This window comes from Parasteatoda tepidariorum, chromosome 5, assembly GCF_982258835.1.
Source record: "Parasteatoda tepidariorum strain Cologne lab strain chromosome 5, Ptep-v5.0, whole genome shotgun sequence".
Taxonomy (NCBI): Eukaryota; Metazoa; Arthropoda; class Arachnida; order Araneae; family Theridiidae; genus Parasteatoda; species Parasteatoda tepidariorum.
The window spans coordinates 66,572,628-66,586,614 of record NC_141759.1 but is presented as its reverse complement, the minus strand read 5'-3'; the positions used below and the strand labels follow the sequence as shown (position 1 = coordinate 66,586,614).

General features: G+C 28.6%; 1 protein-coding gene across 1 annotated transcript in view; it reads left to right on the top strand.

Annotated features, from left to right (window-relative positions):
* Positions 1 to 13,987, top strand: part of LOC107455693 (midasin) — a 298,299-nt gene that overhangs the window by 276,691 nt on the left and 7,621 nt on the right. The window contains exons 82-87 of the mRNA XM_087164129.1: positions 193 to 426; positions 1,688 to 1,808; positions 2,158 to 2,328; positions 9,543 to 9,722; positions 10,657 to 11,091; positions 13,317 to 13,672. Coding sequence (XP_087020255.1) covers positions 193 to 426; positions 1,688 to 1,808; positions 2,158 to 2,328; positions 9,543 to 9,722; positions 10,657 to 11,091; positions 13,317 to 13,672 — 1,497 coding nt within the window. The remainder of the gene's footprint in view (positions 1 to 192; positions 427 to 1,687; positions 1,809 to 2,157; positions 2,329 to 9,542; positions 9,723 to 10,656; positions 11,092 to 13,316; positions 13,673 to 13,987) is intronic.

The window sequence follows — 13,987 nt, the reverse complement described above, 5'->3', positions numbered from 1 at the left end:
AATGTTATTTAATACTGTTTACTAAACATAAAATTAGAAAGAGATATTAAAATTTTTCAATCCATTAGCTGAAAATCTCTTATGCCTATTTCGTTAATTGTGGCATTTCAAGTACTCTTAGTAATGTCACTTTTTGTAAGTATTTGTCCAAAAAAGAAAAAAAAAAATTTTTTAAACTTTCTTTTTTAATAGGTTTGGGGAAGTGATTCTGAAGAAGAAAATGAAGAGATGGACGATGATGAAGATACTGGGGGTAAGTCCCAAAACAAACAGTCAGAATTAGCTGCTAAAGATGGAAAAGACAGGGAAGATGATACAAGCAGTACTCAAGATGATAAGTCAAAAGATCAGTTAGAAGACATGGGAAATGAAGATGAATACCAAGGAGAAGTTCCTGATCCACTTATTGATGCTCCCCCTGACAAAGTGAGTGAGATTATTATTAAGGAGTTTAATTTTTATTTGCTTACATTTACTGTCATACTTAAAAGCGGGTCAATGTATAGACAGCAGGCTGTTTATATGTAATATAATTATTATTAGATTTATTTAAATATTTAGGTTTTGCTATTATAACAACATTTTTAAAAAATTCACTTAAAATCTTTTTTTTTTTTCGTTTATCTTGACTGCTACAGAAAAAATTTTTTTGCTTTTCTGTTTTTACACATATGACTGCTCTTGTGTTTTTAATAATTAATGTATGTTATGATCCGTTATTCGGGAGCCAATAAAATTTGACTTGGATCACCATAAATTATTCATGATCCCTCAGACCAACAATTCATGTCGAAGAATGATATGCTGTTTTGGTTTTTTTAATTTCAAGTTTTAGTCTTTGTTTTTGTCACAAAATAGTTTATGTCTCTGGTAATTGTGAATTTTTTTTTAAATCTTAATGAGACAAACATTTAAATAGGCCAGTTTTAACTTTGTGACAGGATTTTTTAAATAATTTTATAACTGACCTTGAACCGCCAAGACTGGGTTTACAACTATCAATGTTAAACTCTGTAGCCTTGTAGTTTTAAACCCAGCCCAGAAGTCAAGGGCACTCCTGAATCAAGCATTGGGACAAACTAGCCTTCATAGAGGACTTTTTGATGGTACTATCCCATATTTGCATTACATGGAGACTTGAAAAACTTACACATTTAGCCTGACCGCAATGGATTTTTAACCCATGATTCATCTACCACTGAAAATATTTTTCATCAGCACTGTGGTCGGTGCGAGCCAGAAGAATTAGAATCTGGTTCTCTTCATTGGGAGGCGAACGCTCTATTGACTGAGCCACCGCTACCTTTTAAGTATGAGGTCGTCCTGTTTATCCAAACTTTTACACTTGTAATGTTTTAGAATTTTAATAAATTCTATTCAGCATTTTTTTAATTATAGTTACATTACTGTAAGAACAACAATCGTGATAAAATTATCTTTTTGTACAGTTTGAAATCTTAAACATAGTTGGTTTTTAAATGTACTGTTATTAATGACAATAACTTTAGCTAAACTCAATTATTATTTTTTCATAAAACACTCCTTTTCAAAGTATTAATGTACTATGAAACAGTTTGTTTAGAAATATTTTTATTGAATGAAATAAGCATCTGTGTGGCAAATTTAATTTCATTGCTGAAAATAAATAATAATATTCAGCTTCTGATTTTCATTCTGTGATGTTTAGGAACCTGAATATGTTGAAATACCTGATGATTTAGAAATTAAAGATGATGATGATGTTAAAGATGTTTCTGCTTCAAATGATGAAGAGGATATGATGGAGGAAGATATGAGCGAATCTCATGGTATTTATCTTTGAATCTTTATTTCAAAGTCCGTTGTTTTTTGACAGGATGGTAAATTTGTTTATTTTATATCAGATCCTTTAACATTATTGCATTCTTTTACATTAAAATACTTTATAAACTGTAAAATACTGAATTATTCACTTCCCCTCGGTAGAGCTTAGGCCCTAGTTTGAAAAATCTGTTTTATGTAGCTTAAGTATGAACATTAAGTGGCATCAAACGAAATTTAAATAGTAAGTGGCTTTAAAAAAATAGGTATTATGGGCTTGATGTTTTTTTTTAAAGATATAAAAATTATGTAAGTAATGTTATTAAACTTCTAAGTTTTAATCTAAATTTTTTTCAGATGAAACTAAATCTGATGGTGAACAAGATGCTTCAGAAAATGAAGAAGCTGAAATGAGTCAAAACCAAGATGAAGCTGAAGATGAATCTAAGAATGATGAGCAAAAAAATCACTCAGCCGAACCTTATGAAGGAGAAGATGAGGCTGATGATGATGAAACAACTAAAGATGGTATATAGTAATATTGTTTTACTTCCAGTTTGAAAGTTTATTTTGTGATAAAATAGGAAAAAAATTACTTTATATCTAGAAATATATTTAAATATCTTTTTTCCCTTTTAAAATGAATCTTAAAAGTTGCTGTTTTCTTTTTCAAATAAAGGGTCGCCTTTATGTGATTTGTGAATAAAAATAAAACATTGTGAAACATAAACAGGCATGTGATTATTTTGATATTAAAATGAAGTATCTCCTTCAAGAACTTCAGCATTGAACTTTTTTAATTTTTTTTTTTTGAAGGATCATGTGTAAAGATTTTTGATATTACTTGTGCTATTTACATGGTGCTTCATTTTTATTCAAGAATTTTCCTAATTATACTGAGAAATATGTAATTATTATAAATAGCATATTTTTCACTTGTTATGTTATTATTTTGTTAGAAATTAGTGCAACAGATCAATTATGCTAAGTATATATAGTGTCAACCTATTTTGAAAGCATTTTTATCTAAGACAAATCGGTAGACAAAAACTGAAATGCATGTCTAAAGTTAGTTAAGTGTTAAGTTGTTAAAATTTTCAAACAAAATTGTGTAGCAATCATAGTCCAACCAACCCATATTTGAAAAGAAAAGCACAGATGCATGCTCAAAATAAATAAATATTCACAGCTTTTGTTAAAAATCTGATTATACTTTCAGTGTATGAATTATAAAATTGTTGTTTTCGCTATGATTCTATTTCTGTTATCAATTGATTAGGTTTTTTTCAGCATTCTTAATCAGAATTTAAAGCAAATAATAAAATTGAAAAGTTTCATAGAACCAATTACCATTCTAAAATAAACTCAGTTTATTTATTCAGCTGTATGTATCAAATATCTTTTTAAATGCTGATTAAAGACAGCATATAAATATTTTCTATTATCAATCTTTCAGTTAAAGGTCATTAACTACATTATATCTACATCAAAATTTTTCCTTTAAAGTATTATAACCAAAAAAAAAAAAAACAGCCAGCATGAATAAGCATTGGTGAAATTGCTTTGATTAGTTATTTTGCACAAATAAACGCTAATGCGATAAATGATAAGTAATTTTGTTAATTAAAAATAATTATTAACTTTTAACAATTTTCTTTTTTGGCTCTTCACCCTTGTTACCATTTATTCATCCTATCCAAATTTTAGCGAGAATTTAATCAATAATTATAGTATTTCTGATAAATATTTACCTGAACTTTGTGCCAAGTTGCTAAGTAAGACTGTGTTTAATTAAATTATCATATTTTTAAAATTGATGTTTCTAAACTCACTCTCTTCCATTAAGATTTATAACTGTAGCATTTGATTCTATACTTATGTAATGTCATGAAACAATTTTAGTACAATTGGTTTAAACGATGCTTACCATGTTATTTCACTATCTGATATTTTTTAGCTGTTTAAAAAATTAAACAACTAAACTGAAACTTTATAAAGCCAATTTCTGCTATGCTGATATTTATGTACTAGCTGTTATTGGTGGCCACCTTATACATCTTTCAAAATAATCTTGTGTAACATATGAACTTTCAAGTTAAAGTTAATTGTAAACAATATATTAACCACATTTTTCACCATCTAGCTGTTATCCACATTGAATTACTTTGCTCTCAATTTTAACTATTTTCAAGATATATCTATGATGTTCTTTAAGTTCTTAACATATTGAGTTTTTCAAATAATTTCATACATCCGTAAAAAAAAATCTCTTAAGATTTTAAAAAAAAAAAAAAAAAAACTCATCCGAATGCTTCATTAGGTGCTGTACTACTTCTACATACATCTTTAGAGCCATACATTGAGTATGTACTGACTCAAAAAAGGAAAGCTTTGTCAACAATAATTGGTATGACAGTATGCGACACCATAGCACCATTATGTTTAAAATTTCATATTAAAATTAATTACTTCGTTACTAATACATAATTTATACTATGTAATTTATGTTAAAATTAAATTAACATAATAAAATAAAATTGTATTATGGTAAAATTTTTTGGAAAGGATCACATATGAATCTAAACAATTACTTCGTTACTAAGTTTTTATTTCTATAAAAATGCAAACTTATTCTAAATATATAACTAACAATTCAACACTACTTAAATTATTACTTAACCCACTGACGGTTTTGATATTTTAATTTTGACCTCTTCCAAATGGTTGCAATATCTAGAAACTGCGGTTCCTGAAATAGCCGCTTGCCTTTTCTAAAACCCCTTGCCAAACGGTAAGAGATAATTCCTCCCCCCTTACAATGGAAAACGGTGGTTTGAAGGGCCATTTTTCTCCTATTATTTACTTGACAGGTGGGGTGGTTTACTTCTTGAGGTGTTGTAATTATAGACTGTCCACACTATTCACTTTGCTGAGGTCATTTTGAACATGAAATAAATACTTTTGCAACCTGTTTGAAAATATTTCATATGATCTGTGAGTGAGCATAGAATCTCTCACGGAAAAAAAAAAAATAAATAAACAAGTAAAATCTAGCATTGCGTTTTAAAATTTGTTTTTATCAATATTTTTCTCTTTATCATATCATTGTCCTTTTTATTACAGTATTTTTTGTCGATAACGTAGAGTATTTTATATAGAATACATCAAGATGTATCTAAAAATAATCCGGCATATTATGTAGAAGTGCAAGTGTTTAATTAATTTGGAGTAATCAACTTTCCCATTAATAGTATAAAGACAGAAATATTCTTTGAAGTTGTGCGAAATATTTCAAACAAACCTTTTTTAATAATTGATTTGCATTAAATCGGTTATTTAAAAAATGGCATGGGTATTTTTTTTTCTAACTTTTTTTTTTTTTAGAATGAAATAATAAGTATTTATTCTAGAGATAAAGTAAATATGGTAATAAAATTTCGGTTTTTATTTTTTCAACAATGCAAAGGTTTATTTAGAAGTTATAAAAATAGTAGTAAAACGAAAGTAAAATATCTATTTTAATTATTAAGTCCATTCAACTAAAATTCATTTAATAAAAGTTTAAAATAATGATATCAATTCACGGCTCTCGTTTTTTCTACATTAAATAAATGTTATGACAGATGAATAAAGAGTCTAGTTGTGATGCAATTCATTTCTTTTCTGTACAAATCTAAATTTATACCTAAAAACATAGCAAAGCCAATGCTAACTCGATTTAGTAAAATATGTGACTTATGCTCACTTTGAAATTATCTATTTAATTTCTAGATATGATGAAAGTTCGTATGAACACTTAGTAGCAAAATAAAAATTACTAAATATTTAGTTTTTGTTTCTTCAGCTGTTTAGACTTTAACTCTTTTAATTATTAACTTTACATATTTCATGAAACTATATCTCGTTCATTATAACTATTCAATAATACTTTTATATTTACTCCAGCACATTAATTTGTGTAATTTAAGTCCACTTTACCTTAATTGAGTTATTTTATTAGAGTTTGTTACAATCATCAGAAGTTGATGGTATATTTTTATAAATTTACTATCAACACATAATTAGTAGAGACTTTACTTTTAACATTTAGCTCCCTTATTTTCTCTTATATTTTTGTAAATCAGGGAGGGACATCAGATTGACTATATATTATAAATCCCAAAGCTTAGGGAGCAATTAGAGTTGAAAGTTAAATAAGCTTAATTTACATTTCTTAACACATCCCTTTATTTTTTTATAAAAAATAATGCGCAATAATTTATTTGAGATTTTTGTAAAACTTTTTTACTATTACTTGTCCTGAATACTCTATACTAAGAAACCTATTCCAGAACGTTTCTCTATCGTTTTCTACACATTGTTAAAGTTTCCCAGGGTTTCAAAAATTGTACGTTACTGTGATATATAGTTATGAATGAGTAGTTTTTCCATTCATTCGATTTCTAATGTTAGCTGCATGATATCTTCATTTTATTCATTCTAGTCAAGTTCAAAAACTTATTCATAAAAATCCTCGTTATCAGAGTAAATGGTACTGAAATTACAGTGCGGCGAAATGTCTGTATGTTGTAAGATGACAGTACTAAATCTTCCTTCTACTCACTGATACATGTTACTAGTAAACACCTTTCCATTCCTTATCTCGCTCCATACATAAGGTGACAAAAATGATTAAGTACTGCAACTGTACACTCATACAACAGTGCAAATAATACAATACAAATTCACTGTCAAAACATCAAAGGATATTTTTTCCTTCCATATTTTAATTCTCTTGTCTCCCGAAATTCCTTCTCATCCTTTTGCCATAAAATATATCAAATTTGCAATATATGTCAGTAAAAAAAAAATAGTAAAAGGTGAGTACAGAAACAGATTATATAAAATGACAAAACAATTTATAGAAGTTGAAAATACTTAAAGTAATAATATACTTAACGGGATATCTTCAGTCAACGATGTTAAGATAAGATGTGATTATACTACCTTTTGCTTCATTTTATTCATTAATTTTTTTTAATTTGATTCTTAGTTTCATAGTTTGTATCTTACTTTCATTTTTTATGTTTTTATTGTATCTCTGAAATTTAAGTAACTGAGATTTTAATAATTAAATTTTTTGAAATTTTTAAATTCATTTATAAAATTTTTTTACGTTGGGTAAATTTGTGTAAGTTTAATAACATTCATTTTCAATGATTAAAGCCATAAAAAATACCTGTTTTTGAATTGTACTCACTGTATCCATAATTATATATTCTCTTAAAATAGTAGCTGGAAATGAAAAAAATCTTACATTTGGCTGAAATAAGTTGAAAATGTCCCTAAGAAAAAAAAAATCGAAAATATTATCGCCTTTATTTATTGGAAACTATTTTAATGCTTTCGTTTCATTTTCAGATTTCGTCATTCATTACATAATTTAAGAAATTGTAAAAAAAATCATACTCTAAAATTCGTATATTATTCTATTATTATTAAATTAATTGAGCAATGATGGCTCAGTGGTTTAGGGAACTGAGCTATCATTATGAAGTACTAAGCTTCGCTTTTCGGCTAGCAGCCATCCCAGCTTCAGTTCGATGGGTACTAGCTTGTCAGGGAAGTAAAGGTTGCCTGTGCGTAAGGTAGATCATCCCGTCACAATTATGTCATTGTATGTGGAGCCTTAACTTCAATGAACCTCTGGATCACAGCAGACTGTTGCTGAATACTTGATTTAATTAATTATTATTATTAATAAATAAGTGTTAAAATTAATAAGTATTATAAATATTAAGAGCATATTTTGGGTAAACGAATTCTAAAAATAAGATCTTGTTAGTTTTAAATAATTTATAAAATTATAACAAATTTGTGTACATTACAATTCTTAAAATGTCACATTATTTTTTTTATTATATATTAAAAATTATAAGCGATTATTTAAAAAAAAAAAAATTTTTTCTAATGTTATTTCAAGAGTTTGCACAAAAAGTTATAGAACTGCTTATTTCATGGGGGGTATCTTCAAGAGCAAAATGCGAAAAAACAAATTACGATACATTTCACCTAATATTAGATATGCAGAAACTTTTTGAAACTTCAACGTCACAATATTATTATACTGGTTATTATATAAAATTCCAAGGCAAATATTTATTAACTTTTTCAAAGGCTGTGATAAGTATACTTAACACCACTTTTTAAAGTCCATGGCGAGCTTTTTTTACCACTCTCAATTTAGGTTTCCATTCGTTAACAACTTCAGCTTTCTTGAAGCGCGTTTGAATAAAATTGGAAACCATTTATTAGTTTAAAAAAGCGTATAAAAGTTATAAAATACATATTTCTTTTTAAAGTTAGTAGCATTTATAAAATTTATTTTATAAATAACGAAAAATGAAAGTCAATGAGTTCCTAATAGGTCGTGGTAAATATATTTACCTAACCTAAATGAGTTTTTTTTCCTTATATCAATTACAATTTTTTTGTCAATTTCAATTCTAAGAATACTTTAACTATTTACTAAATGGAAAACTATTTAAAGATTTGAAGACAATACTATATGTAAATCATTTATAAGCATTATTTTCAAATATATCATTTTCTTATTTTTCATACATTTAGGTGAATCACTTTTACCGAGATTTATTGCACTATATTTTCAAAATTAAAATCAATCACCTGCACTGAGTCAATTTTAACCTCTTACTTTTTTTAAAATCAATTTTAATCTTTGCAAATTAACATTAGATGAAAATTAGTTCTATTTTGTCATGTAATTCTCTTCCTATACCGATTTCTTTATTTTTTTTCTTTCCTTTTTATACTAAAAAAAAAAATGTTTCAGTTAAATATATTCGAAAATCCTTTCGCATTTTCTTCGAAAGCAAACTCTATTGTGTATTGAGTATTTCTACCCTTCAGGTGATGGAGTGGACATCAATTAACCATAGCTGAGAAGGGAGTGAATTTCACGCCCATTTCCGCAAGTAAGGGGGAAAGCATTAGCGACTTTTCACGTGCATGGCCGTTTCGCCGGACAAAAATCAGAGGCTTTTTTTACGTGCAGGACCATCTATAGGGGAAAAATGAAGGGAGGTTTTCTACGTTCACGACCATTTGCGAGCGTAAAAAAAAGTACGACTTTCTACGTGCAGAACCGTCGGTGGGTTAAGACAACCTATTAAAATGAATCTAAATAAATATTTAATGTATAACTAATTTTTTAAACATAACAAAATGAATAATAGCTACACTGTTGCCAATAGATAGAAAAATTTTACAGTTTATGTTGCCACTTAAAAGAAATATAAATGCAAAGGTAATTGAGCTCCGGAAAAAGTCCGGATTTTTCCCTAACTGCGCCCCGGAAGTTTCCGGAAATCGTAGGTCCAGAAGTTGTCAAAATCGATCACATTTATGTATAAAAATTCTTGCATAGTTTATTTAAAAATATTAGAACTAGAATTTATACTCTTTAATTTGTAAATATTTTTTCTGGTAGAATAATAAATGTAATTAGAGATAGAAATAAACTTATACATAATTATTATTCATTTAAATTATGCTGTATATAATTTATTTAGAATTCGATGATATGAAAATATCAATGATTTAAATTTATAAAGATATTATGCCTCTTTAATGATTTTACTCAAGAAATTTTCTGGATTTTTTGAGTTGGACTCACAATCACTCCTGTATATGTGTGTAGACTGTAAATTTATGCAGTAAAAAAAATTTGTATTTCTAAACAGATGCTAGACTTCCCTCATACCCGCCTACAGCAGAAACTGAAATTCAGCCATCCCTTGATCAGAACAAGAATTCTGCTGACCCTGTACAAACAAGTGAAATGGACTGGGAAAGTGGATCCAAGCAAACTGATGAGCAGCATCAAGAAGGTGATGCTGAATCTAAAAATGCTGATGAACAAGGTTTGAAAATACACTTCTATTATTAAATCATATTAAATAGAAATTATATCTTTCCTTATATGAATATATTAGAATTTTCCTTAAAATCACATTAATCTTCTGGCTGTTTTGCAAAAGGGCAAAGTTTTTAGACAATGGTCTCTGGTATTGCAATGATTATTTGTTACAAATAACTTTTAAAATTAGATAAATCAAGATGAACATTAATTACTGTGCGTCATTTTAGAGTCAAAAATTTTATATTTTTTTATTTGTTGTACTCATAAAAATCTGCAAAAGAATAAAATATTGTCATAAGTCATTTCTGATTTTGTATTTGAATGCCACAAAAATCCAATTTTTTTTTTAAATTTTAAACTTTGTAGTTCTGCTTACCTTGCCATAAAATTCACATTATGCAATTACTATCAAATACAACAAGAAGCTTTTTTCTTTTAAACTAATTCAAAAATTTACTAATTTATTTGAGTTCAAATTCACCTTCATGGAACTGGCATCGAAAAAGAAAAAAGAAGACAATGTTTCCTGGCTCGTACCCCCCGAGCATCACTGATACCAGAGCACCCGTCCAGGAGGTGCACTCAACATTCGGTGCAACCGCAAGGACCAGACGGCGCTTACCAGTGGCCACCTTAAGTCTCTTTCTTTCGAGGGTAGTGTTAAAATCTTCCCAAACTGCCCCAGGTGCCACAACATACAGGCTTCTCCCCAACATATCCTGAACTGGACAAGAGGGACATTCTAGATAACCTACTTTTGGTGGCGGACTTCCTCTAGGTCATGAATTTCATGGACATTGTTTAGCCTGCTAATTTTGGGGATTAGGAAGAAGACTAATTTATTTGTTTCATAAAATATTAAGTTATATTAACTTTAAACTAGATATTATTATCACTATCATTCTCTAAATGTATGCATTATTTGTTTCAAATAGGTGCTTCTCATGAAGGTAAGAAGTCATCAAGTATTAAACAAAAAGGTGGTGATGACCTCCAACCCAAACGGAAACCTAAGTCTTCAGATGATAGAACTGTGGATGAAAATGCTCAAGAAGAAAATATCAAACGTCGTCCTATTGTCGATAAACAGAGCCAACAGATATCTGAGGGTGATCAAGGCGAAGAAAGTGACGATGCTGGTGCTTATGAGCACATCTCAAAAGAAGAGGAAGAAGGCACAACACAAGCAGTGGATTTGGCTACCAAAGAACAAGCTGCCATAAAAGCAGTGAATGTAGAATATGATGATGAGTCTGAGAGTGAACAAGAAGTAATTGAGCTATCAAGTAGTGATGATGAAGAGGTGCCTGTCAAGCCTAAAGGAGAGTCTTTTAAACGCAGTCAACAACAACAGCAACCTGGAGAACGAGGTGGGTATTATTAATTATATTGACATTGTACTATCATGGTGCATAGTGTTTTTAAAAAGTGCTTAAAGGTGCTTATTTTCGTTTTTTAAAGGCCCTTAAAGATGCTTTTTCTCAGTGGGTGATTTTAAAAAATTCTTGATTTTACCTTTGCGAAAATGAGATTTTTTTTTCTTTACCAAGTCGATTTTTGCCACGTATTATGCAAAAGCTTGCTTTTCACATTGTTCTATTAAACTTTTTCACAATTCATTCAACCACAATCCATTTCGGCATACCGTCGGTGCATAGCGTATTAAAGCGCCAATCGTTTTACATATTTGATGAAGTACTTGCGAGTCTGCATGTGCATCTACTGAGCTGAGTTTGGTTAGATTCTAGCACTCTCATGGGCATTTTGCAAGATATTCTCAATTTCAGGTTTCAATTTTCACCCTCTGAAATCAATCCAAAAAATCTCTATCTTTTTATGGTGGCTAATATAATCAAGAAAAGAGTTCTTTGTCAGAAGCTAGTTATTTTATCATTATCATGTAAATTTTTTGAAAATTATTTTGCATTTTGTTAATGTATATAGTGCTTAAAAATCTTTTTTTAGTGCTTAAAAAGTACTTAAAAGGTGTTTATTTTTTGGTGAAAAATTTGGGCTACATACTCTGTAAAAAAGTACCCAGAAATTTGGATGTCCTGGATCTTCAGGGTTCATAGTTTCCAAAGTCTAGTGGGATCTCTGAATACTTATAATTTTTTATAAGCAATTTCCCTTTATTATTCTAAACATTTAATTATAACTTATTTGACATATATAAAAATTAATTGTTCATTTTAGATTTTGAAAATTTTTTCGAAACATTGAACATACTTTTTCATTCTTAAATTCTTTTTCATTTTAATTTTACTAAGTAATGTAGAATTTAACATATCAGTAAACTAGAATTTGAAACAAATTTAATATTTGATAACTTTAAAAAGAAAAAGTTTTTTTTATATCGAACTTTAAACCATCATAGTTTTACTGTACAATGTAATGTAACTTGAAATTTAAATTATATTCTCTATATTATAAAAATCAAAAGTTCGGGAAGTAAACATTTAAAAATAATAAAAAAGGCGGGGAGAAAGCTATCAAATTTAGCTGACTTGTTTTTCTGAAAACTGTCTATATTTTCAGCATTTCACCCTCTTTTAAAAATGAACTATCTGTGTTCCTTTAACCAAAAAAGAAACTAATGTTTTTAATCACTGCTTATTCATCTTCATAAACTATGAGTTGGCAAGTTGATTAGTATTGCTTTTGATCTGATTTTTAGGTAAAGAAAAGTCTGTTTGTGGTGCTTTTGCTCCAGATTAGGTGAATGAATTTCCATTCGCAATTTTTATTTAATGTAGCTACTATGATTGTCTATCAGGGCATTAAAATACAGTATGTGTCTTTTATAATGCTAACCTTGATTAATGAGACTTTTTGTAGATAGAATTTTACACTGCATAGATCGTTTCACAAATCACTAAACTTTCCTATTAAGCATAATTTTTAAGCACAAAAGCATGCACTTAAGTATTTATTATTTGCAGGAATAAAAAAAATTTAGATTATCAAAAGCATTAGAATTAATAACAAAATTATGAATTTTGGTTTGCGTTAGAGATAGTAATCTCTTAGCAAATAATTTTCCTCACAGCCTTTGAGCAGTTCGTGGTTTTTACTCAGCATTTATTCAATATGATTTTCATTGTTTACACCTGCAAAGTTAAAATGGTTTTTGGAGAATTGCGGTTTATGAAGTTGCAGAGACGATTGTGCTCTGGAAAAAAATCTGAATTTTTTCGCTAACCGTGATCAGGAAGTTTGCAGACATCCAAGGTCCAGAAGTTTCGAAAAAATCCTCGATCACATTTATGTATAAAAATTCTTATACATTTTATTTGAAAATATTAGTAATTGAATTTATACTTGACTCCTCTTTCATTTGTAAATAATTTTTTGATAGAATAATAAATGTGATTAGAGATAAAAGTAAACTTATGCATAATTACTCATTTAAATTATGCTGCATATAATTTATTTAGAATTTCGTGTTTTGAAAATATTAATGATTTTACTCAAGAAATTTTCTGGATTATGATTTTTAGCTCACAATCACCCCTGAAGTTGTGTTGCATAGATCTTCTACTGTTTGATTGTGAACTTGAAATTAAATAGATATTATTTTTACACAATGTTATAGGTGATGCGTATGAAGATGAGCAAATGGATACTCTAGAAGGAGATGTTGTACAGACTCTTGGTGTGCCTAGAGGTTTAGAATCCAGTATTTATACACAATATGAATTGTGGTCATCCTTATCCCAGAAACACATTTTGGAGAAGCGATCTATATTAGAAAAGGACTTAGATTTATTTGCAAGTTCTAGCAATGAAAATAACGACAGAAATGCAATAAATCAGTGGCGAAAATATGAAGAAATTGTGTGCGATTTATCTCAAGAGTTGTGTGAGCAACTAAGGCTTGTTCTTGAACCCACTAAAATGTCAAAGCTAAAAGGAGATTATAGGACTGGGAAGCGTTTGAACATGCGTAAAGTGAGTAAAATTTTAGTTTATATATATATATTTTTTTATGCTGATTTTCATTATGTTTTTGATAGAAATATTTTATCAGGCCTAAGTATAAGAAAAGCTGGTTTGAATACATATAATCTATGATCATTGTTGCACATCTTCTAACATTCACTTTTCAAAATGTAGGAAACTAAAAATTTAAAATCATCCATTCAGGAAGATTAAAGCATAACTGCCAACCCTTCTACATTTTGCAGAACTTTTCCATATTTTTACTTATTTTAGCTATTTTTTCTGCTTTTACTAGCAGAAGATAAGATTTTTCGCATTTTTACC